Consider the following 24,705-nt stretch of genomic DNA (forward strand, 5'->3'; position numbering starts at 1 on the left):
TGTGAGTGTAATATGATTGGGACTGGAATCAGCAATAAAGACATAGCCAAGTAGCAGCGTAGGCTGTGCTTGCTGTCTCAAGTAGGATCTTCATCTTCATATGATTCCTCCTTGTTGCTAGGCTACCCAAAGGCTTTCAGCTTTGGCAAAAATATGGGCGTTAAAAATATGTTGTTGTATAGATGTTTCTTTTTCCTTTCCCATCTCCATATAATTAGCAAACTCCCAGAAGCGCAAATTACAGTCTTCCCTTCCATGGTTTTCAAAAACCAAATTATTTTCTGTGTAAATTTCCTTTATCAAGCAGATGTGTTGTGCGTACAGGAGAGTTGGGCTCTCAGAATGAAAGAGCATTAATTATGGGCTTTATCCATAGCCATGTAATGATCTTGAATTGTGTTTGATTGCCATGAGGCCATGGATATAATTTGGTTAGAAAATTCACGTGCTGTTGTTTCCTATGAAAAGCTAACATATTGATGAGGAAATCTAGAAAGCATCATGTCAATCAAATCTCTGGAAATGCCATAATCTGTAGCTAACGGGCAGGACAAAATATTATTTAGAGATACAGCCACACACTAATTTAACTATTATTTGTCACACACTCAGATGTACCTAGGGTCACTTTGCTGCCAAACGCAGCCTTCTTTACCTTTTTAAAGTTGAAAATAACTTGCAAAATGTTACCTAATTCTACTTGGTTGGAGGAGAGAACTCCTGGGAACCTGAAAACAAAGCGCCATGGACGAGCACCTTAGGTAAGGGCTGAACTGTTGCCAGCCATGGCCAGGACAAAGCCCTCATTTAAAGGCGAACCTTTATTAGGCAGCCAACCTCCATTGTCCACTCTGCTTTAAAGGCTGTGGTCCTGGGTCCTACTTTGTCACTGCTTGTTTATTAGGCTATGCCTCTTCCTAGCTTGGAGAGTTCAGTCTTAGGACGGTGTTGCCATACTCACAGATAGGCGGACAGTGTACCGTCATGCTGGCAAACGTGTTGGTCTGTGCTGAGCAGAAGCCCACTCACTGTAGCCTAGAGGAGACTGTTAGCGGCTTCGGTAAGCTGCAGGGACTGTACGGTTGGTCGCTTCTCATTTGAAGATGTATGGTAGTTAGGGAATGGGTGTATCTTAAGGGAGCAAAGAGTTGGTTTGCAAACTGAATAAGCTGTAAAGACTCTTATTATCTGAGTAAAGACAGAGGCAGTCCCCTCCCCTGGCCGTTGTGAAGAACTCAGGGCGAGAGCCTAGGCTTTTATTTTGGAATGAGGTGGCAGTTGTCACAGAGCTGGCTCTCCTGAAGGAGGTGTGGGAGGAAAGTCTGCTGATGCTGAGCTGCTGTCAGGACTCACAGCATTTTTATCTGGTACCGGATCACTGACAACATGACCACTGGGAAAGGTAGGCACTTGTATTTGGAAAGTGTAATTATTACTGACATATTGGGAGGTGAAGAAAACACGGAACGTTTTATAATTGTGTTGTTGACTCACAGCCATGGGTAGAAAGTAGAGAAATTGTTGCTGCGAGTGTGATTTGTAGGTAGGCAGGAGAAATGCTGAGGCCTGCAGATGATTAGAGTGGTAAAGTTGATGTCCTTTAAAGACTAGGAGGAAGGGCACAGAAGCCAAGGCTGGCCAGGTGTCCCCAGCAGGCCCTTACGTGCTTTCAGTTTTTCTCTGCTCCTTCATGCTCTGGGATGTGGTTTATGGGGATAAACCTATTTTAACCACCTCAAAGCGTTTGTTAGTATGCTCCAGCTGTCTTTGGGCAGAGTCTGCTGACTGGGAGTCCCTGGGTTTCCCTAGCTGCAGCTAGAAGGAGAACACAGCACAGGGCACTGTTACTGTCCTCCAGTCATGCTGTGTCCCCTGGTGAAGGGGAGTCTGTAAGGTGACAAAAGTTGATGAGGGAAACCAGCCAGCACAGTCCTATTGCTTAGCCTCTGCCTTCTGTGGGTTTGCCCAGGCTTAGGCATGGGGGGATGTCACAGAAAGTAGGTTTGTGTTTACCACTGAGTGCTGCTGATGGTCTAGAGGCAACCTGTTCACGGTCCTGCTGTCCTAGGGCTCGTGTTCCTGCCTGACCTAACCTCCTGCCTCTGAAGGGCATTTCTAGACCCTTCAGCTGAAGCAGACACGACCCAGTGTGACTGGTCAAGTAACCTGTGTTCATTTGCTTCCACTGTGGGAACTGAGCTCCTCTCAAGGACTTTGGCACTGTACTGATATTGTAGGGATCCTAAAGGCCGTGTGTCTCTCTGTGCGTGCGTGCTACTTTATTTGTATGTGTGGGTGGGTGTGCATGTGAGGTCAGAGGCAGACCTGTGGGAGTGGGTTCTCCTCTTTTACCATAGGGTCCGAAGACTGAGCTCTGCTCATTAGGCTTGGCAGCAAGTGACTTTACTCACTGAGCCAGCTTGCTGGCCTGAGATCTCCTTCAACTAAGCCTGGCTTAGCTGAGACCGAACAGAAGTTTTCTTTTGGCTGAAAATGGTCCTTCAGGAAGATGCTATATCTCATTCATATGTTCATGTTGATAGTTTAAGGGGCAAAGTGGTGGAACTTTTTTCTTACCTCGTAATTGCCTCTTGTCAGGGTTCCTGGCTGTTTAGGAAATCAATACCTGGGTGGGAGAGTTAAATAGTACATGTTCCAAAGAGCCTTTCATTTGAGGGTTTGATAATAGTATTTGCCTTAAGTTGTTGAATTTGAGGGCTGCTTTCTAAATATCGGGAGTTGGGGGGAATAATCTGGAAGTCCACAGTCTGTGTTGGAGATTGGAAGGAGCCCTTCAGGCTACCTGCCTTCTGTTACTGAGATGCAACTTAAGCCACAAGTGTGATAGCAAACAGCGATCCGATCCGAGGCCACTCCTGAGCAGGCGCCTATCTGAGGATCTGTCATCTGCGGCCGATAAAGGATAGGCTGACTCTGTGCATTGTGCATGTGATAATAACAGCTGTTAGTCGCTGTTTGGAATTCTCAGAGCACATTTCTGCATGTTGTTTGTTGTTTTATTATCTTCAAGAGGAGCCCCTGAGGAGTGGGTCTGAGGTTTCAGGTTTCCTGTAATTGGGTCAGTGTTGGGACACAGGAAAACTCCACCTTGTGCTGACTTAGAGCAGTCACTCTCTCCCCCACCCCCACCCCCGCTGCTGCCTCCTTCACTGCTGTTAATAAAGCTTGAGTTACGTTTGTGTCTGTGAGTCGGAAACTGCCTGGTCAGTAGCTGCTGTAAGGAATAATTCAGAAATGAAAGCACTGGAGAAAAACTGAAACAGGCACTGGAGCCAGTTGTCCTGTCCCCTGTTGGAGGAGTAAGCAGGCTACCAGGATGAGACCTGATAGGCTACCATCATATGGTGGGGGAGGAGGTCCCCTTCTGTCACAGGCCTAGGGGAGGGGAATAGGATGAAAGAGGGAGGGGAGTGGAAAGATACAAGTGAGGGGATAACAATTGAGATGTAATCTGAATAAATTACTTAAATTAAAAAAAAATAGTCGCATCTGGAGACTGAGGAAGGAGGATAGCAAGGTCAAGGCACGGGCACCCCAGCACTGAAGAATGAGATGGAGATTTGGGGGGTGGGGCAGGATGCTAGCAAAGGAAGCTGTAATGCAGGCATGATGAGCTCGGTTCGAGAGGCAACTTGCTGTTGTTGGAGCAGGGCATGTGAGGAAGATGGCCAGGGTCTGTGTGCCGTCCTGAGGCCGGTTCCCACCCTGAATGCCATTGCTGTGGCATCGAAACTTAAGCCACCTAGACTGTATGGATGAGGAAGACAGATACAGAGTGGCCAACTTGAATTTTATTAAATGCAGCTGATCTGGATACAGAGTGACCAACTTGAATTTTATTAAATGTAGCTGATCTGTCATAACCATTTCATAAACCAAGGGCCATGGACACCAGTGGGAAGTAAGAGAGGCACCATTTCCGAAGGGAAGATAGACCTTTAAGTGAAACAAATTTAGCTTTGTGAGAAATGCACCAGTTTTCTTTATCTTCAATAAAAGAGGTGTGTTTTAATTTAAATTATGTGTGTATTATGTGTGTCTGTGTGTGTATATGGAGTGCATGTGCCCTTGGAGTCCAGAAGAGGGTGTTGGGTCTACTGGGGCTGGAGTTATAAGTATTTGTGAGCTACTTAGTGTGGGTGCTAGGAACTAAATCAGACCCTCTTACGAGTAGCAAGTGCTCTTAACCACTGAGCTACCTCCAGTCTCAGTTTTCATTTATTTTCTTAGTTTCGTACAGACTAGGGTAAATTATCTTTAAAAAACATTGTCAGCCCTTCAGGTAGCTTTTGGTGGTGGCTGCTCTAGTTGGCAGGTGAACCTGGGAGAGCAGGTCATAAAACTAAAGTCCCATGCAAGAGCCAACTTTATTCAGAGCATCCGACAGTTTACACTCTGAGGGTTAAGAAGAGTCACCCAAGTAAAGTGTACAAGCATAAGAACAAGCTATACATGGCGAAAAGATGTCTTTCCATAGAGGCATGTGAGTAACGCCTGCTGAGGTAAACTCACTCCTACCCACCACATTTGGGCCGATCAGGAAATAAATTCCAAGACAATTGTGTTTTGCAGGAACTGAGCTCACAAGACCTTTGTCTTGTTTCCTTGGGGATTTCTCATACGACTCCCTTCTTAGGCTGTGTTGTTGTGTCTGTATATCTTAACTGTATAGGACCTAGAGGGTCAGAAAGCACGCATGTAGTTGTATATGCAAGGAAGTTTCAGGGAGACCTGCCCTGAATGTGAGGCGCCATCCCATAGCTGCTGTGTCCAGATAGCCGTAAAAGCAACAAAACAACAAAGCCCACCCCTGTTGGCCTCCTGGCTCCTGTGATGTGAGCTTTGCCCCAGTGGACCTGAACCAGCAGCTAAGGTGCAGCTTTCCTCCCTCTGTATTTTCTGTTGTGGTTGGTTGGTTAGTTGGTTTTTCTTTCATGGCCACCACAATGATAACATTAACAGATGATTAACATTCTACCTCTGTGATCTTCCTCTTCCAATCCAGAAACCTCTGGAAAAAGCACATTGAGGCATCTTATCCATAAACTGGCTAATGCCTATTCCTCAGAGTGGTTACAGTTGGACATCTGAAATGAGAAAGACACTGAAACCCAGAGCAGGCTAAGGAGATTGGCTGTGGACCATGACTGTGGTCCTGGACAGAGAGGACGCAGTGCGAGGACTAAGGGGCACTGGGCAGACTGTGTCACTGGGCAGTGAGACTGAGTCAGCCCTGGCACTTTAGTAAGAACCGACTGAATTACTGTGAGACGCTGGTGTGGGGTATGTGGGAACTCTGCATTTACAGTAACTCTGTAAATGTAATGCTTTCCCCAAAAGTTTATATTAAAAATGTAAGAACTGCAAAGAAGTGAGGGGTTGGAAAGAAGCTTTTTATTTTAATTCTGCCTTCTCATAATGTTGCAGTTATTTAACCACATTCATATATGAATTGATTTTATTTTTGAAAACAGCTTCATCTGTGTTTTGCCTGATATGCTCATCTTTTTTAATGTTTTATATGAAACATATATTACCATATTTTTTAAGGCATAAAATAGAGTCATAGAAGCCGGCAGGGCCACTTTTGGTGATAGGAATTCCTATGATGCCCACATAGGACGGGAAGGCCTGGTCTATGGGGCCTTGGTAGCACTGGGGAATGGAGGGCAGCGCTGGGGAGGAAGGGCTGAGAGCCAGACTGTGTTTTAGCTTGCGTGGGTGGTGCCGGGTGAGTCAGGGAGCTGGAGCAGGCCTGGTGCTGGGTTTTTACTATGGATGGTGATGGTTTGGGGATCCCAGATGTAGAATTTGTTTTGATTCAAGTGGTCTGTATTTTGAAATAGAGATGGAGCTGCTATGAGAAGATTGATATGTTTATTAGACTGTTGGTCCTTATTTTGGTTGTTGTTTTATTTTATTTTATTTTTCATGGAAAAGTGGTTCTTTGCCTCTCTCTAAGGGCTACTGAAAACTGAGGTTATTGAGGCCCAGATGGGGAATCCGAAGGCTTTTTGCATAAGGATGAAAATGGCTCACGGTGTAATCACTGCTAAGTACCATGGACATTTTGTTAGGAGGCCATTGCCAAATTTGGCTCTGATATTTCCAGCTCACTTCTCCTTGTGCCTGCCTAGTGGCTGTCACAAAGAATTAGGTCAGTATGGCCACCCTGATGATTAGAGTGGCATTCCTGAGGATTACAAGTATAGATCTGATGGCTGTGGGTCTGAGCTCTGACAGGGACTGCTTATAGCATCCCTTCAGGACAAGTTCAAAGGCAAAATAAGGACTGTGGTATAAAAGAGAGATGAAGATTTTTATCAGTGAAAAGATAGGAGGTGGTTTTTGTTAATATAGCTTTTTACAGATTATCTTAAGTGTTGATCTTATTTTTGTTTAAAACTTTATTTTAAGCTTTTAGTTTTTAGTCATCCATATAAAACTCTATCCCTTTACTTAACCTCACCTCCTTTCCCATGAATTATTAAGAGTGTAAGTCACACACTTTTTAAAAGGTGCACACTCAGGCTGGAGGAGTCATTCAGTGGGGCAAGTGCTTGCTGCGCAGGTGTGAGGAGCAGAATTGGGATCCCGAGAACCTATCCAACAGCAGCCTGACGGTCTATGGAGAGAGAGAGGGTGGAAACTTGTTTTGGTTCCTTTTCTATTTCTGTGATTAAAAACACCTTGACCAAGGCAGATTATAAAAAAAAAGAAAGCGTTTAATTTGGTTTATGGTCTCACAGGTCCAGAGTTCATGGTGTTAGAACAAAGGAGCAGCTGAGAGCTTACAGCTTGATTGGTGTACAACCATGTGGTGGGAGGGGGGAAGGGAAGGGGGAGAGAGAGGAACAGGAAGAGGAAGAAGAGGAGGAGGAGGAGGGAGGAGAGAGCGAGCTCTTATTGGGAATTGCGTGAATCTTTTGAAACCACAAAGCCCATCCCAGTGATACACATCCTCCAGCAAGGCCACACCCCCTAATCCTTCTGAAACAGTTCCACCAACTGGGGACCAAGTATTCGAATATATGCGCCTATAGGGGCCATTCTCACTCAAACTACCACAAAATCATGTCCAACTATGTTGTTTGGAGGTCCAGTTTTGGGGACATGATTACTTGTAGATAAGGTCATCAGGGTAGATTCCTCTGTTTGAATCCCAGTGGTTTTGTTAAGAGAGGGTATGAGGAGGATCTGGGCTATAGCTCTGCTGGTGGAGACTTGCCTAGCCTGCATGAAGCAAAGGACACTATACGTCTTGTGCTGGAAGTTCCCTGTGTGCAGTTGGTATGATTTGCTCACTCTGTATATCCAGGACCTACCAAAGTGCCTTAGGATATAACAGATCCTTACAGAGCTTAAATGGCCATGCAGAGGGAGGACAGCATCAGGCAACAGCTGGCCTCCTATCCCTTGCATAAATCACCCTGGCTTTTTTTTTTTTTTTTTTTTTAAGTAAATAAATGCTTTGCTCATTAATTTAGAGCTCAGAAGAGAGAAGCTATGCCAGCCCCACTAGGTCCTCTCCATACCAGCAGGGTTTTCACTGCATCTCTTGCCCCCTTTCACTGCCGTCAAGGGGGGCATTAGCCCGAGAAGAGAAATAGCCTCTAACAGCCGACAAAGGGTCTGAGGTGAAGTTCCTGTAAGAAACAAAGTCAACCTCTCCAGGAAGGACATTTGGTTTTGTTTGAGGCAGGTGTCCGTATTAGCCAAGCACCCTGTAGCTCCAGGGGCACTGGAATTACAGCCACACACTGCCTCTAACCCTCACTTTGGAGGGCCACTTGGGGTGATTTATAAATTGAGTGAGCTTTCTTACACACACACCGCTCTCTGTCTTAATTGGACAATGAGATGATTATTTGGAGAATTGGCTTAGAAGTTGGAGGATGCTGAGGACAGCCAAAGGCAGCGATGGATGTGCCGGTGTCTGGTCAGGATCATGAAGCATGGTGTGGGGACCGTCCCTTGGTCTCTTTAGGTAATAAACACATGATCTTTGTTTGAGGACAGGTATCACATAAGCCATTTCCGTAAATTCAGTAAATTAACTGTAATTTACAAAACTTGTAATCTCTTTACTGTATGTACAGAAACTGCACGTCCTCCCCTCAAGTACATATGCTTACAGTCGCGCACCACTTACCTCCCTGGTTTTCGCCTGGGGCGTGTGGCCTCTAGTGTGCCACGCATCAGGATGTCTGGGCAGGTCTTTAAACAAATGACAGCGAGAAACCCAGTTAGACTTGCTCTGGTACCTGGATGCAATCAAAAGAATTTTAGAAAGCTAACTTATGCAGTGTTGAAACAAGTTATTCTTGGCCTGTTACTGTTTGCTTTGTAATTACGTAAATAATTACAGCAGCATGAACTCCAGCTAGCTGTTTAAGGAGGCTTCAAGCTGATGCTGACGTGCTAGTACACTTGCTTTAAGCACACGTGCGCTGTCGTTTTCTGAGCACAGAGACCCATCAACTATAGCACACAACTTCTCAAATAGACTGGGAATTACTCGAATTTGAGTGAACATTGTTGTTAAGAAACAGAATTCATTGTTGAGTGAATAAAACAAGCCCAGACTCGTACATACTCTCCCGGAGCTATTTATTAGAAGCAATTTCTAGATTCTTACAATAGCTGAAATTTTTTTCGGGGTGTATGGTACACACCTCTAATCTAAGCACCTGGGGAGTGGAGGCAGGGCTCAGGAGTTGGAAGTCATTCTTGACACATGCGGAGTTCAAGGCCATCCTGGGCTGTATCTCACAGAACAGAAATCAGGATAAACAAGATGGTTCAGTGGGTGAAGGCATTTGCCACACAAGCCTGGCTACTTTGTTTCTCCCATGGAACCAATGTAAACAAACACTCTTGATAAAGTTGCTCTTTGGCATTCATACAGGTTCTCTGTGGGGGTCTGGGGGGAGTGTATGTGTACAGACACACACTTTATGAAAACGAACAAATTTCTTTTATTCTTTTACTGCTTTGGCTAATTCTTCTTTGTTCCGCGGTTCTTTGAGCTATGAGGCATTGTATTCTTCTGTAATGGCCATGTTTCCCTGGGAGGCACTTGACAGTAGCTGAAAGTTCATATCCAGGGAGCACAAGGGTTGGTGTGAGTACGGCACACACTCCCTTTCCCCAGTGCGTGAGGAGCTCTGGAGGGCTCACACAGTTGGTGCCTTATTTCCTCTGCACTCTTGCACCTCTGAATGGGCCTCAGGTGTATGTATGGCTAACAGAAGAGCAAGGGAACAGTCTTAGCTCTGACCTTGAACTTTGATCCAAGTTGGTAAGGAGGTGCTGCCAGTTAAAGAGCTGGCTGCCAAGTGTGAGGAGTTTGACCACTGCTAGGCACGGGTCAGCCAGCTCTCTCAAGTCGTCCTCTAACTTCTCCCTGCATGTATCGCGCCCCCCCGGCCCCCCTCCATCCCCTTTTGCAGGCGCATGTGTGGGACTTGCTGCATGGTCTAAAATGTAGACTGGGGATTGTAGACCATGAGGTCACAGCACAGGACTGCAGCAGGGAAACCTTAAAGACACATGTGTGCCCAGTCAAAGCACAAGACCCCGTCATAGCCGTCCATCACCGCCCAGGCCCTTCCGGACCCCTCTCACCTGGCTGCAGTTCTCCTCGTCCTTTAATCTTTCTTTTGCTAGTCCAGTGCCATGATACTAGCTTCCATGTATGTTAAGCAGCGACCTCAGTATCAACAGCTGCCATCGGGAATTTGCCTTCAGTTCTCTGCTCCCTCTGCCCGAGATGAGAACAGCTCTAGAGTTTGGAGGTTTCCGTATCCATTCTCATGAGAGGACAGCTGGCTGCTTTATTATCCTGTGAGGGATTCCTTGTTCTTAATGTTTGCTCAGAAGTCGTCGCTAGGATTTGTTCTGCGTAGGTGCTCAGCATTGTAGCCTAAGGTGTTCCTGACCTAAACAGGATTTAAAAGCACTTCACACTGCCCAGTGAGTCACATCACAAGGCTGAGCGGAGAGCACAAAGGACTCTTTCTAACTGTGTTTGGCCTGCTCTGTGTGTGTATGTCACACTGGACATGCCTTTGGCAAGGTCTTGCTGCATGTCTGTTCCCATACTGGATTATGAATGCTACAGGGAGCTGTGGCATTTCTCCGTTGTTCCAGCCCTAGCAGAGTGCCTGAGAGCACTGTCACACAGTCTAGAAGTGCTGGAGAGATGGAGGAAGGAAGATGCTCTGGTATGCTGTTAGCATCCAGTAGTGGCAGTTTCCTGGTTGTGTGCCTTTTTATTTTATTTTATTTTTTATGTATTTTCTGAGATAGGGTCTCAACTGCATAGAGCAAGCTGGCCTCAAACTCACAGAGATTTGCCTGCCTCTATCTGCCTGTCCCCCAAGTAGTAGAATTAAGTAAAGCCACCCACCGTTCTGCGTGGCTTTAGGAGCTTTTTGTTTGTTTGTTTTGTTTTGTTTTTTCAAGACAGGGTTTCTTTGTGTAGCCTTGACTGTCCTGGACTTACTTTGTTAGACCAGGATGGCCTCGAATTTATGGCAATTTGCCTGCCTCTGCCTCCTACTGCTGGGATTACAGGTGTGCACCACCATGCCTGGCTTTTAAGAGCATTTTAAAAGATTTATTTATTTATTATGTATACAATGTTCTGCCCACCAGAAGAGGTTACCAGATCTCATTATAGATGGTTGTGAGCCACCATGTGGTTGCTGGGTATTGAACTGAGGACCCTTGGAAGAACAGTTGGTGCTCTTAACCTCTGAGCCACCTCTCCAGCCCAACAAGAGCATTTTTTAAGGCGCATTGTATTCCTCACTCTTTCCTTCCCCTGTGCAGACAGTTTTTTGAGTTGCTTCCTGTACCTGCAGCATCATGGCTGAGTCTGAGTAGCTATACTTGGAGAATCCCCATGGGGTTCTGTCCAGGTGCCCTGGATGATTAGCATGAAATCTCATGCAGAGCAGATTTGCTGGGTTACAGGAGACACAGCCCCCCCTCCCCCCAAAGTGGCACGTGGAGAAGGGAATGAGCTGGTCACAAAACTGGGAAGTCAAGGGTAGGCATTGCTCTCATTCCTACAACAGGAGCTAGGTGTCAGCTCGCTCCACACCCCTTTTGGCTTATTCTTCCCTCTGCGTTGCTCTTGAGGCATACACCCTGTTTTTGGCTTCAGCATCTCAGGACTTGCTTCTGCTCAGCGTCAAGTTCAGAAGTTCTGGAGTTAGTTGCCATGGTTGGTGGCATGGAGCCTTGCCTCTCTGCTAGCGCTGGCTTCTGTCCAGCAGGTGAGATGGGGCGAACCTGAGAGTAGGTGGGTAACTGGAAGGTGAGGTACCTGAGAACAGTTGCCAGCTGCCTGGGCAGGGCAGCCATTGGTGTGGTGCAGGCCATATGTGAGTGGACCATGCAAACAGATAAGTAAGAGCACACCTCCCCGGTTTTTTAAGATAAGGAAGCAGAAGTTTACCTGGTTGCATTGTTTTTTAAAGATTTATTTTATGTGTATTATAATGTGTTTTGTTCGCTTGTATGTTTGTGTACCGTGCATGCCTGGTGCCTGTGGCAATTAGAAGCTAGCAGTAGTCTCTTGTTTCCCAGGATGCACAGGGAATTTGACAGAGTATGAGACTTGCGTTGTACAAAAACAGCCTTAGCAAGGGCCCCAAACTGTGTAAGACAGAGGAGAAAGGTCTGTTGGGATATGTATGGACGCGCAGCCCTTTTTTGGGCTTCCCCTTTCTCTGCATCCTTGTCTCAGGACAAGGGCTACTTTGGGCTGCTTTGCGGTGCTCGTCCTTGGACAAGGAAGCTAAGTTGAAGGCTGCCAGGAATCCCATCAGCTCAGGTGCCCTGATGCCTTGCTTCAGAGAGCCAGATATTTCCTGCCGCCAGCTCCCCACTTCAAAGCTTGCCCAAGGGAAGAGGACACGCAGTCTTCATTTATTCCTGACCCCTTGGAAGATGAGCAGTGAGCACACAGCCTGATGCTTTTGCTTCTTACTTTCTTTTCATTTTTGTTTGCAAGACAGGGTTTCTCTGTGTAGCCTCGGCCATCCTGGACTCACTTTGTAGACCAGGCTGGCCTCGAACTCAAAGAGATCAGCCTGCCTCTGCCTCCTGAGTGCTGGGATTATAGGTGTGCACCAGCGTGCCCATCTTTGTTATGTTTCTGTGTGATTGTCAAAGCTTTCCAAAGAAACCTAGAGATCGCAATTCCAGCCTCCTCAGCCACAGCCAGGTCTGTCTTTAGTTGACCTCTGTTTACATCGCTAGTCACAGTGGCATAGAATGGTCTCTCTGACTGGTCTTTTATTTTATTGACTGTGTGTGTGTGTGTGTGTGTCTGTCTGTCTGTCTGTCTGTCTGTCTGTCTGTCAGTCAGAGGACAACTTTGTGAAGCTGGTTCTTCCCTTCCACCTTTGTATGGGTTCCTGAGATCAAACACAGGTCTTGCTCAGCAAGCACCTTTTCCTGCTAAGACATCTTGCTTACCTTTTGTCATTTCTGCTGCTGAAGTTTGTGTGGGGCTTGGTGCCCCTGTTCCTCCTGGCTAAGCGTCCGTTTACAGGTAGCTGCGCTCTGCTGCTCTCTTTTCGTCTACTGGTTTGGTTTTAAATTCACGATGACTGTCTTCTCTGGCCTCTTCCTGCCAGGATGCTTTCTGTTTGTTTCAAACTCAGCTTCTCCCAGGTGTTCACAGAGGCACACTGGTTTGTTGCTGTCTCCCACAGTCAGGCACACCTATCAGTTTGACCTCAGCTGCCTCTTGAATGGTCTTACCAAACATGGGCTGGTAAGAGCGTCAGGCGAGAATTCCACAGCCCTCTGTGGAAACTTCACGAGCCTTTTGTAATAGCTTATCCTAGTGCTGTGAGGGAGAGAGGGGACTCAGGTGACTTTGAAGGTGGCTAGGAGGCTCCAGGAGCTCGCTCTTCCTCCCGGACTGTCAGACAGGAGTAGCTGTGGGAAAGTGGTGTTCCCACTGGTGCCTGAAGATAGAATGGAGTCTTTCTTTGGGCCCAGGAGAATGTCTGTTTCTGTAGGGTGATTTTCTATGGGTAGCATGCATTATGTAAACAACCTTAACCTAGTGTGACAGCAAAGCTTAAACCATTAGAAACACTCTTTTCCACGTTTGCTGTGGCTACAGTTCGAGAAGTAGTCCTGTACTGGCTGACGTCTGCTCAGCCAAAACCCTGAAGAAGCTAACAGAAGCCAGGCATAGTGGAGGAAGCCTTTAATCCCAGCAAGGTGGGAGTCAGGCAGATCTCTCTGTGAGTTCGAGGCCATGCTGGTCTACATAGTGAGATCTAGAACAGCCAGAGCTACATAGTGAGACCCTGTCTTGAAAACAAAAACCAAAACAAAACAGATGCTAACAGAGATCAGTATGTACTGTAATTTAGTTGAGCAATACTGAGATGTGTCAAGAACCCAGGACTGTATGCCTCTGTGTCCAGGGCAGCTGTGGAGCCACTCTGCCACAGGCTCAGCTATTTCAATGGACTGTTTACCTTGTAAGGAATGATGATGCTTTCTACACACAAGGACTTTCCAGTGTTCTGAGACTAGGCACACTGCTGATGGTCCAGTATACCTCTCTCCCTCCCCCTCCTTCCCTGTTTCCCTCCCTCTCTTCCCCTTCCCTTCCCTTCCCTTTTCCTTCTTAAGAAAAAAATTTTAAATTTATTTAAAAAGTAATGTAATATGCTTTGATCATATTTATGTTCTTTAAAGCCTCCCTAATGCACCACCATGTCTCTACCTTCACAACTTTGTGTCTTTTTTTTTTTTTTTTTAAATTTAATAACCCATCAACTCCAATTTGTGCTGCCCATATATCCCTGGGTGATGGAAAATATCACTGGAGTATAGTCAACAAACTAGGGACTAATTTTCAGGAAACTGATTCTCCCTGCCCAAGAAGCCATCTGCTGTCCATAGCTCTTCAGTTAGGGATGAGAACTCGTGCTGGAATGAACGCCACGCTGCAGTATTGACTAGCTTGGTCTCATGCAGGTCTTGTGCAGTAGTCCTGTTACATCCAGTAGATACTGGTTTGCTCTGGTCTACCCCAGTCTCTGGCATCTAGAATCTTCTTGTCCCTTTTCATGATGGTCCCTCAGCCCTGGGAAGGGGTATGATATACATCTCCCGTTTGTGGCTGGGCACTTACCAGTCACTTACTCTCTGTACTTTGATCAGCTGCCCAGCTCTGTATTCACCACCCACTGCACAGAGAAACTTCTTTGATGAGGCCTGAGAGCTGTACTAACCTATCAATAGATACGAATTTAGACAGCGGTTTGATACTATATATTAACAAAATAATAGTTGTAGGGTTCACCCCTGAGGGTTGTGAGCTAGCTCCTCAGCCATTGGTTCTTGGCCAGATTTGTAGTTCTAAGCATGCATTTCCTCCTGTGGGGCAGGCCTGATATCCAATCAGAAATCACTTAGTTGCCCCATAACATTTATGCCACTATTACACTCATGAGCATATCTTGCTATGCTGGTTGTTATTGCAGTTTGGTGGGCTAACAGTTCAGGAAGACTCTGATGCCTCCTCTACCAACCTCCCAGCAGCCTGTGCCGCTCTTTCTAATAGTAGCCAACAGGGAGGAAGCGCTCTGTTCAGCACCAGCTTGATGTCTCCATACCCTGTGACTTATGTGTATCATGTCTTCAGCGATAAGGTCTTACCACCCACCAAGTTCTGGTAGGCAGGAGAGAGAAGGAGAAAGGGGGGGGGGGAGAGAAAGGAGAGAGGAGAGAGAGAAATGAACAGAATTTAATTTGGCCTGGGCTCCTTTTCATTTGTGTGTATGAGTTGTGGGTACAGATGTATGCATACATTTATGGAGGCCAGAGATCAATTTCTTAGGTGCTGCCTACGTTTTTAGGTGTTTTAAATTTTTTTGGTAGTGTGTGTGTGTGTGTGGGTGCGCGCGCGCGCACCCACGCACACGCAAATGCTGTGGAACACATGGAGGTTAGAGGACAGCTTGTGGTGATCACTTCCATATGTGTTCCAGCGAGTGACTCAGGTTGTCAGCCTTGGCAGCGCACGCGTCTTTACCTGCTGAGCCGCTTGCCTTGCCAGCGCACCTTCATACTTTTAAGACAGGGTCTGTCACTGGCCTAGGCCTGTCTGATTAGGCTGGCTGTCTCTGCCTCCCTAGCGCTGGGGTTAAATCTCACAGCGCCACTCATGGATTTTTTCCCCCCTGAGACAGGATTTTTCTGTGTATCCCTGGCTGTCCTGGACTCACTTTGTAGACCAGGCTGGCCTCTGCCTGCCACCTGCCTCTGCCTCCCAGAGCGATGGGATTAAAGGCATGTGCCACCAAGTCTGGCCACATGGATTCTTTTACTTATTGGGCTCTGTCCATGGACCTCATTTCCAAGCATTTTACTGATGGAATCTTCTCCCCAGCTCCAGCCTCCTTTAATTTGATTTTTAAGTTTTGAGAAGTCTGAGAAACTCAGGCTAAACTTCTTTAACCTGCATTAGTTCAGTTTTCCAAGCAGGAACTGCTACTTTTATTCCCCAACATCTTTTCGGTAAAGTTCTCTGATGTAAAACATCATGTCCCCGTTATGGGCCTGAAAAATAAGGACGCAATGTTCCTGTGTTCTGATGAATTTCCAGTTGAGACAGGAAGGACCAGTTAGTGAGCTGATGGATCAGTTAAAAAATACTGACTTTTAAGTTTAGGCTCCTTTGTTCTGAGTGCCTGCTGCTGTGCTTTTACACCTCTCTCTCTCTCTCTCTCTCTCTCTCTCTCTCTCTCTCTCTCTCTTACCCCCCCCCCCACGCATACACACACACCATGCTGTCACTGCATTCCAAGCACTTCCAGCATAGCAGTTTCTCTGTGTCCTCACTGTGTCACTGTGTTCAGTGCAGTCCTTCACTGCCACCCCTCCCTGCAGCCCCTTCTTGTCGCCCTGTAATTAATTAACTGTCTGCTCTGCTGAGGGAATTGGGTAGGTTACTGTTAGGTTTGTCTCCAGAGGTGGATGAAATAGCAAGTGGGGTTGGGGGGGGGCTAGTTAGAGCCCTAGAGGTGCAGGCTGCTCCTTCTCCTCCCCTTCCCTGGAGGCATTTCCTCAGACAATGGCTGCTACAGATATATATGCCTTCCCAGTGATAGTGAGCCTTTAAAATATACCCGCTTTGAGGACAGAAATACTATGGCTTCTGTTTTTTCTTTTACACCTAAACTATCTTGTCTTCCCCAAACTTTTGGTGGTTGGGGGCTTTTTGGGGGTTGGTGAGGGGGTGGAGGGGTGATGGTGGTGGTGGTGGGGGTGTGTGTGTGTGCGCGTGCATGCGTGTGACAGTCTAGTACAGCAACAGATAGTTATGGTTTCTGTAGCCCACAAGTTACTTGCGCAGAACACAGGAGAATCTGTAAACATTGTGCTCTTTACTTTTAGATTAGCTCCTTTCTTTAAAGTTTGTGAGTGTCTGTGTTCATTTGTGTGTATGCCACATGTGTGCCTGGTGCTCAGAGACGAGAGAGAGGACGGTGGATGCCCGGGTTCTGGAGCCACCGTGTGGGTGCTGGGAAGCCAACACATGTCCTCGGGAGAAGGCAGCGCTCTAGCCCCTGTTTTCACTTAAACAGCCCTTCGTCTCTGTGGAGGCGAAAACACGGAGAGGATAATAATGAACCAGATCTGAGGATAAACTTAGCATATTAGCAGACATCTTCACGCCCTTTGACCCAGTAAAGTTGCTTGTTGGGATTTCTTACTTAAAATTAAAATTTCAACAAAAAACTAGTTGTTGGGAGGTGTCGTTGCAGTCCTATGTCCTTTTGTGTTTGTTTATTTACTTATTTATGTTGTCTTCATGTGCACCGTGTGTGTGCACATACTCATTCTCTCACTATCTCACACACACACACACACACACACACACACACACAATTCAAACTAGAAAGCAATGCTTAGAGAAAGGGCCAGCTGTTTTCCACAGTGCAGTGGGAAAGCATTCTAGCTCTCAGGGTAAGCATGGTCTTCGTATCTGCCTTCTAGGCTTTGCTAGGACGTGCATTCCACAGGATCCTGCAAACCAGCTTGATTGTTTGATGTACAGGCGAAAACATACAGTTTTTAAACCGTGGCTTCTGTGCTTCCTCTTCAGATAAAAATTTTGATGATGAGGATTCTGTGGATGGAAACAGGCCTTCTTCTGCCAGCTCCTCCTCGTCCAAGGCGCCGTCAAGTTCCCGGAGGCACGTCAGCACGGGGACCACCCGTAGGCTTGTGTCGTCCAGTCTCGGATCTAAGTCTTCAGGTAAGAGCATACCCTGTGTGGTGTCCCTGAGCCCTCTGTCACAGTGCTCGCCTTCGTGTCCCTGTGCTGCACACCCTTGCTTGCGGTCTTTGAGTGGCCTGATACTACTCTGTTGATTCTGATGAGCTCGCAATCCTAGCTTAAGATGTGGGTGGATTCACTGCGTTCTAATGAGGCCAGCCAGTCAGAGTGAAGAAAGACAGCACAGAGGAAAGCACCCCACAAGATGAAGCTCTAGAGCGCACCCCCAAACCTCATTTGGTCATCTGGGTCCAGCCATGCCTTGACCACCATCCGGGCTTTTTACCAAATCTGTTTGTTAGGACCAGAAGCCAGACTGAAAGTCTTGACAATCTCATTTGTTCACACACGTAGCATTTCTCCTTGTGAGTATCAGTGTGGGTACTGGGTAGACAGGAGGAGGGCCAGTGAGCTGGCTCCGCAGGTAAAGGCGCTAACTGCCCACACCTGGTGATGACAGGGCAGCCCTTGGAGCCCTCCTCCCCAGTAACTCCGTGTCTTACACAGTTTAACTTCTTGTTATTTACACCTCTCATATTGATGCCACATTTTAAATTTGCACATCTGTTTCTTACTCTACCTCTAGAACATCCTGTAGCCACCTGCTTTAAAACCATGCTCACAGATGGCATTGGGGGTGGCGTGGAGAGGGGAGTCACAGAATCCCACAGCCCTGAAAGCCAGAGTTGAGTAGGCTCCATAAAAGCCCCAGGGAGGAAAGCGCTGGAGTGCTGCCCCCTGGTGGTCTCTTCTGGGTAAAGGACGGGCTTGGGAGTGCTGCTCCCTGGTGGTTTGTCCTGGAATGACAAGTGGCTCTCCAGCCCTGTCAGCTCCCCTGAGAGTAGTGTTGGCCACAGGAAGATCAGTGTGGCTTTGCTCGTGTTTGTCATTCTTCCTAATCTTTTTGGGTGCTGTTAGTTTTTTGTTGTCAAGTTTATGTTTATTTAACACAAAATGTACTATTCTAGAGTTTATTTACTTTTATTTTATGTGTCTGAATGTTTGCCTACATGTATTTGTGTCACTATGTGCATATCTGGTTCCTGCAGCTGCAGTTACAGATGATTGTAAGCCACTCTGGTTCTCTGCAAGAGCAGCAAGTGCTCTCAACCTCTGAGCCGCCTCTTTAGCTATTTTCAGTGTTTCATTCACCTCCCTTGTAGCGTGTATCAAGACTGTGTGTGTGTGTGTGTGTGTGTACACCCTAGCATGCTTGTGGAAGTCAGAGGACAACTTGGGGAGTCAGTTCTTTGCTTTCATGATATGGATCTCAGGGAGCAAATTTGGACTGTCAGCTTCGTGCCAAGTCCCGCTACCTGCTGAGTCGTCTCACTGGCCACTGATCTCCTTTTAATGTATTTGTTTATTCTCGATCTTCCCTTGAGTAATCCCAATTCCATAAACAAAGAGGATAAAACAGGCCCTGTGTGATCTGATTACTCTTTCCTGCCTATCTCTCACCCTGGGTTAGCTTTGCCCTTAGCTCTGCCCTCATCCTTTCTTCCTTTCTTTAACATAATCCTGATGGCTATAGATGCTTTGCTGGTCCTGGGGGCTCAGAGGCCATTCCCCTCTTCTCACAGCACTCTAAGCATATGCTAAAGCAAAAACAGGTGTTGTACATCATGCCTGTGACTGACATCCACGTGGCTTCGCTGCTGTCATGTGAACACATGTACCGCTACCTGGGCTCTCTTTAAAGCCTATGTTTTGGAGGTCTAGCAGGACCCTAACAGCAAATGACATGTCTCATAACAAAGCAGACCTGCTGGGTGCAGTGGCGCATGCCTTTAACCTCAGCACTGGGGAGGCAGAGGCCAGCCTGGTCTTCAAAGCAAGTCCTGGACAGCCAAGGCTACACAGAGAAATCCTGCCTTGAAAAAGACCAAAAAGAAAAGAAAAGACAAAGAAAGAAAGCAGACCTGCTAATCTATATAAGTTACTGCTGGGGCTTCAAGGATGGCCGCAGACACCAGTGCAAAAACTGTTATTAAGGAACAAAATAAGATGAAGTTGCCGTGGATGGGTTTCATATTAGTAAGCAGATATAATTCCCCCTGTGGCAGCACAGCATGGTCAGACAGTCCGAGCGTGATCCAGATCCATCTTGCTGTCCATCCTTCACCAGCCCTTTCGGAAGTCCCCACTGCGCCAGTTTTGCCCTCAGCCCTGCCTTCATTTTAAGTGTACAAGACATCTTAACCCAGCTTTGTGGGACAAACTTGAACTGGTGCCCAAATAACAACCTGAGGGACTGGAGAGAAGGCCCAGCAGTAAGAGTGTCAGTTGCTCTTGCCGAGGGCCCGAGTCGGGGTCTGGGACTGCTTGTAACCAGCCCCAAAGTTCCAGTGCCCTCTGGCCTCTGTGCACCGACACATGTGCATGCAACTATGCCAGACTCAAATGCATTCATAAATTTCAAAGCATCTTTTTTTTTTTAAAGTTTTAAGTGTTCCAAAATATAATTTCACTTGTGCATATTCACAATTCTGTAGTAGATGTTTTGTGCAGTGCTTAGTTTGCTTTATCTTTGTTTTAAACACTATTTTTTTTTTTTTTAAACCAGCTGCAAAAGAAGGTGCTGGTGCTGTGGATGAAGAGGACTTTATTAAAGCCTTTGATGATGTGCCTGTGGTGCAGGTGAGTGCGGGTCTGTGCTGCTACTAAAATTAGGGTAGTGCCTCAGAAATGGCTTAGTGGTTCAGAGTTCTTACTGCTCTTCCAGAGGACTGGGTTCGGTTCCCAGCTCTCATATTGGGGTGCTCACTACTTGTAACCCTAGCTCCAGGGGACACCATACCTCCTTCTGGCATCTACAGAAGACCTACAGATGTGACAAACACAGCACATACATGGGCACACGGGAGTAAAAATAAATTTTAAAGTTTTTCTTTTTAAAATATCAAGGTAGAAAGAGTCTTCAGATTCCACTTTTCAAATATACCTGCATCCGTCAGCTTTATGTTACAGCAGTGAAATGCCTGTGGCAACTAAGTCTATAAAATGAAATGATTCATTTAGCTTACAATATGGAGGCCCAAAGTACAGGGTGTGCGGAGCAGGCTGGGGAACCACGCCTTGCCCATATTACCTCATGGTGCAGCGTCAATGGCCCTAGGACAGCAGGCAGCTCCTGTCAGACCAGCAGCGAGAGGACAGACAGGGTGGAGTCAGGCCAGGGTTTCATGACAACCCTCCTAGAATTGGCTCCCCAGTGGCCCAAGGCCTTAAAGAGCCCACAGCCTGTTAGTCGCGGCTCCTAGCCTCTTCTCACAGTGAACTTTTGGGGACTCCTGTCCAAACTACAACACCACTGCACGCAGAGTCCTTTAGCTTTCGATATGGAAATTGAAACTGTTAAGACTGTAGGAGATCTAAGGCGCAGACTGGAAAATGTGCGAGCCCTGTAAACTCCACCAAGAACAGAAGCAGGCTGGAGAGATGGCTCAGAGATTAAGAGCACTGGATGCTCTTCCAAAGGTCCTGAGTTCAATTCTAGGCAACTACATGGTGGCTCACAATCATCTATAATGAGATCTGGTGCCATCTTCTAACCTGCGGGTGTACATGCAGGCAGAACACTGTATACATAATAAACAAATAAATCTTTATTTAAAAAAAAAAGAAGAACAGAAGCCCTAGCCTCATTTGATGTCTCTGGAAGAGCAGGAAAGATGTGATCCTCGAGTAACCCTGTTGGGTCACAGAAAAGAGACAGTGGTGGTTGCCTAGAGCAGAAGATAAAGGTGCGTGTTTAAGAATTTGTTCCTAGAAACGCACAGCTAGTGGAGTACAGCAGCAAAGGTGGAGCGTGCTGTGTGCTGGCTCACTGTCGGGCCCGTGCTTAGCTGCTTTGCTCACTACAGTCCAGGGGCGCTGGGCTGGGGCCTTCTTCCAGGATCAAGACGATCCCACACCCACATTCCCATGGGCCTATCCGTCCCGGGCAACCCCTCTGTTGAGGCTTCCCTCTCAGATGATTCCAAGCTGGCTCAACATGGTAGAGCCAACGAGGGCACCTGCTGACCTGCATGCGACTCTGTCTCATGGTGGTGGTTGAGGAGTGATTGCCAGAAGGTGCCCTGCACTACGGCACACTTGCCCCGCCTCTTGTCCCACCATACGCATTCAGTAACCCTAAGGGTTTTTAAAATGACTGATGCATCACTGGCCTTCCTGTTAATCGTGGGTATCGGGCGCTCTAAGATGAGCATGCCTGGAGAATTCCTCATGTGACGTGAAAGTTTCTGTTATTATACTTCCTTGACGTCAAGTTTTGGTTTTTGTTATTGTTTTTGTTTTTTTGTTTTTTTGTTTTTTTTTAATCTTAATTCTGTACACTGCCTTCTGTTGAGTATAAAATATTTTTGCTTCCAGATTTATTCCAGCCGGGACCTCGAGGAATCCATAAACAAAATTAGAGAAATCCTGTCAGATGACAAGCATGACTGGGAGCAGAGAGTAAATGCTGTGAGTGCTGCTTTCCTGTGGCTCCATTGCACTCATTTACACATTTACACATTTACATACACCCTGATGCTTACACATAACTTATCACGTGCACATGTTACCTTCTGAGTAAATTCCTGCACTTTCTTTTATTGTTTGCAGTGAGCTTTAGTGTTTGTTTTCTGTTGCTATGATCAGCATCATGAGCAAAAGTAACTTACAGGTTATATGTAATCCATCACTGACGGAAGCTAGGGCAGGACTATGACCTGAGCCACACACTGTGAAGAATGCTGCTTACTGGCTTGCTTCCCCTCGCTCCCCCCCTTTTTATTAAATAACCTGTTTACAACCCGGGACCTCCTGTCCAGGGTTGGCACCACCCAAAGTGGACTGGGTCAGGCCCTCCCACATCAATTAAGAAAATGCTCGAAGCCAGGTGTGATGGTGGCGCATCCTTTTAGTCCCAGCACTTGGGAGGTAGAAGCAGGTGGATCTGTGAGTTCAAGGCCAGCCTGGTCTACAGAGTGAGTTTCAGGACAGCTGGGTCTAAAAGAAAGAAACTCTGTCTTGAAAAACCAAACCATAAAAAATAAAAAAATGCTCCAAGCTGGGCAGTGATGATGAACACTTTTTTTGTTTGTTTGTTTTGTTCAAGACAGGGTTTCTGTGCATACTCTTGGCTGTCCTGAGCTCGCTCTGAAGACCAGGCTGGCCTCAAACTCAGAGATCCACCTGCCACTTCCTCCTTGAGTGTTGGGATTACAGGTGTGTGCCACTTCTTCCAGCGATGACAAATCTCTTTAATCCTAGCACTCAGGGAGTTAGAAGCAGGCGGATCTATGAGTTTGTGGCAAGCCTGGTCTACAGAATGAATTCCAGGACAGTCAAGGTTACACAGAGAAACTCTGTCTTGAAAAACCAAATCAAGTCACCCACAGGCCAATTTGGGAAAAGCAATTCAATTGAGGTTCCCTTTCTTGGATAACTCAAGTTTATGTCAAGTTGACAAAAATTAAACAGCACAATACTCTGTAACCCATGCTGCCCTTGACTTGGGGTCTCCTGCTTCAGCTTGTGGAATGTGGGACTCACTGGGACTGTGACACCACACCTAGCCCTACTTGTATTTGTTAAAGCACAGCAGCTTGCTGGGCGTTGTGGCACATGCCTTTTATTTTTGCACTTGAGAAGCAGAGGCAGGCCGGCAGAACTCTGAAGCCAGCCTGGTCTACATAGAGAATTCTAGGACACCCAGGGCTACGCAGAGAGACACTGTCTCAAAAAGTAAACAGACAAACCCAAAAAAACTCCAGCAACTTATGGGCTAGAGAGATGGCTCAGCAGTTAAGAGCACAATTGCTTAGACTCCAGGTCTGGGAGCCAATGCCCTCTTCTGGCCTCCATGGGCTCATGTGCACATGTGCTTTAGTGCACATAGACTCCTGCAGGCACATGCACACATGTCCTGTGGTGCACATGGAGTCGTGTAAGCTCACACACATGTCCTGTGATGCACATAGACTCATGCAAGCTCACACACATGTCTTGTAGTGCACATAGACTCATGTAATCTCACACACATGTCCTGTAGAGCACATAGACTCCTGCAGGCACACACACACGTGCCCTGTAGAGCATACAGAGTCATGCAGGCACACACATATGTAGGCACCGCACGCGTGTACTGTATTACACATAGGCTCATGTAGGCACACACACATGTCCTATAGTGCACATAGACTCATTCAGGCACTCACATATGCCTGAAATGGTTTGTGAGGAAATCATATTTATCATGAGTGCTGCATTTTAAAATGAGGTATTAGTTGTGATCTAATTTGTTCATGTGTATTAGGTAATAATTAGCTGTCCAGATTGTCTTTGCAAAATGGTTTCTAGCTCCTGGAGATAAAACTTCAGCGTTAAGAGCACTTGCTGTTCTTACGGAGGGTGCTACCTTGATTGCCAGCACCCATGTCAGGTGGCACACAACCACCTGTAACTCCAGCTCCAGGGGATCTGACACTCTGTGCTGATGGCCTCAGCTGGCACCTACACACACACACACACACACACACACACACACACACACACACAGAAATACTTTTTAAAAATGGTTCCTATTATCAGTTTTTATGTTTATCTCTTTTTTTGTCGTGTATTTCCAGCACTAAGACTGTTTTATATACCTCTGGCTTTTCTCTGTCCCGTTAGCTAAAAAAGATTAGATCATTACTCTTGGCTGGGGCTGCTGAGTACGATAGCTTCTTTCAACACTTGCGTCTTCTGGACGGAGCCTTTAAACTCTCGGCTAAGGACCTGCGGTCTCAGGTAGTGCGGGAAGCTTGTATCACCTTGGGGTAAGGACTGCGATGCGCTACATCCACCCACACTGTAAGACAGTCTTTCAGAGCTTTAGCGATAACTGCCTAGCCGTGCCTGTGTGCTCACCTCTGCTCTCCGACCCCCTAGCCTGTTAATATGGCTGCCTATACTGTTAGAGTAGCCGCTGCCAGTTATATAAACTGTGTTGGATTTTACATTTGACTCACTGAAAAATCTCTGAGGCCCTTTTCGTACTATTAATTAAAAAAATGAAATTTATGGAATTCATGAGATTATTATTATTATTATTATTTTATTTATTTATTTATTTTTTTTTGGTTTTCACCTACAGGGTACAGCATGTGCAATAGGATGCTTGCTTATTTCTAGAAGAGCGCTGTAGCAGTGGCATCTATGCAGGGCTGTGGGTACTTAGTGATGGAGCCTTTTGTAGCTTGCAAAAACCCCAGTTCAATACTGATTGGGGAGGCAGGGGGGGGAGCACGCACGCGAGAGAGAGCGCAAAAGTACTACCATGCTGTTTTATCTGTAGCTAAACTGAAGTGTTGAGCTTATTT

The 24,705-nt window shown here is 46.5% G+C and overlaps 1 protein-coding gene across 19 annotated transcripts in view; it reads left to right on the forward strand.

The window, feature by feature from the left end:
* Window positions 1-24,705, forward strand: part of Clasp1 (cytoplasmic linker associated protein 1) — a 219,367-nt gene that overhangs the window by 98,926 nt on the left and 95,736 nt on the right. For all 19 annotated transcript variants that reach the window (XM_051147231.1, XM_051147234.1, XM_051147236.1 and 16 more), the window contains exons 9-12: window positions 17,177-17,329; window positions 19,917-19,990; window positions 21,728-21,820; window positions 24,017-24,162. In XM_051147231.1, the coding sequence (XP_051003188.1) occupies window positions 17,177-17,329; window positions 19,917-19,990; window positions 21,728-21,820; window positions 24,017-24,162 (466 nt within the window). The remainder of the gene's footprint in view (window positions 1-17,176; window positions 17,330-19,916; window positions 19,991-21,727; window positions 21,821-24,016; window positions 24,163-24,705) is intronic.

The sequence above is a fragment of the Acomys russatus genome, chromosome 6, assembly GCF_903995435.1.
Source record: "Acomys russatus chromosome 6, mAcoRus1.1, whole genome shotgun sequence".
Lineage (NCBI taxonomy): Eukaryota > Metazoa > Chordata > Mammalia > Rodentia > Muridae > Acomys > Acomys russatus.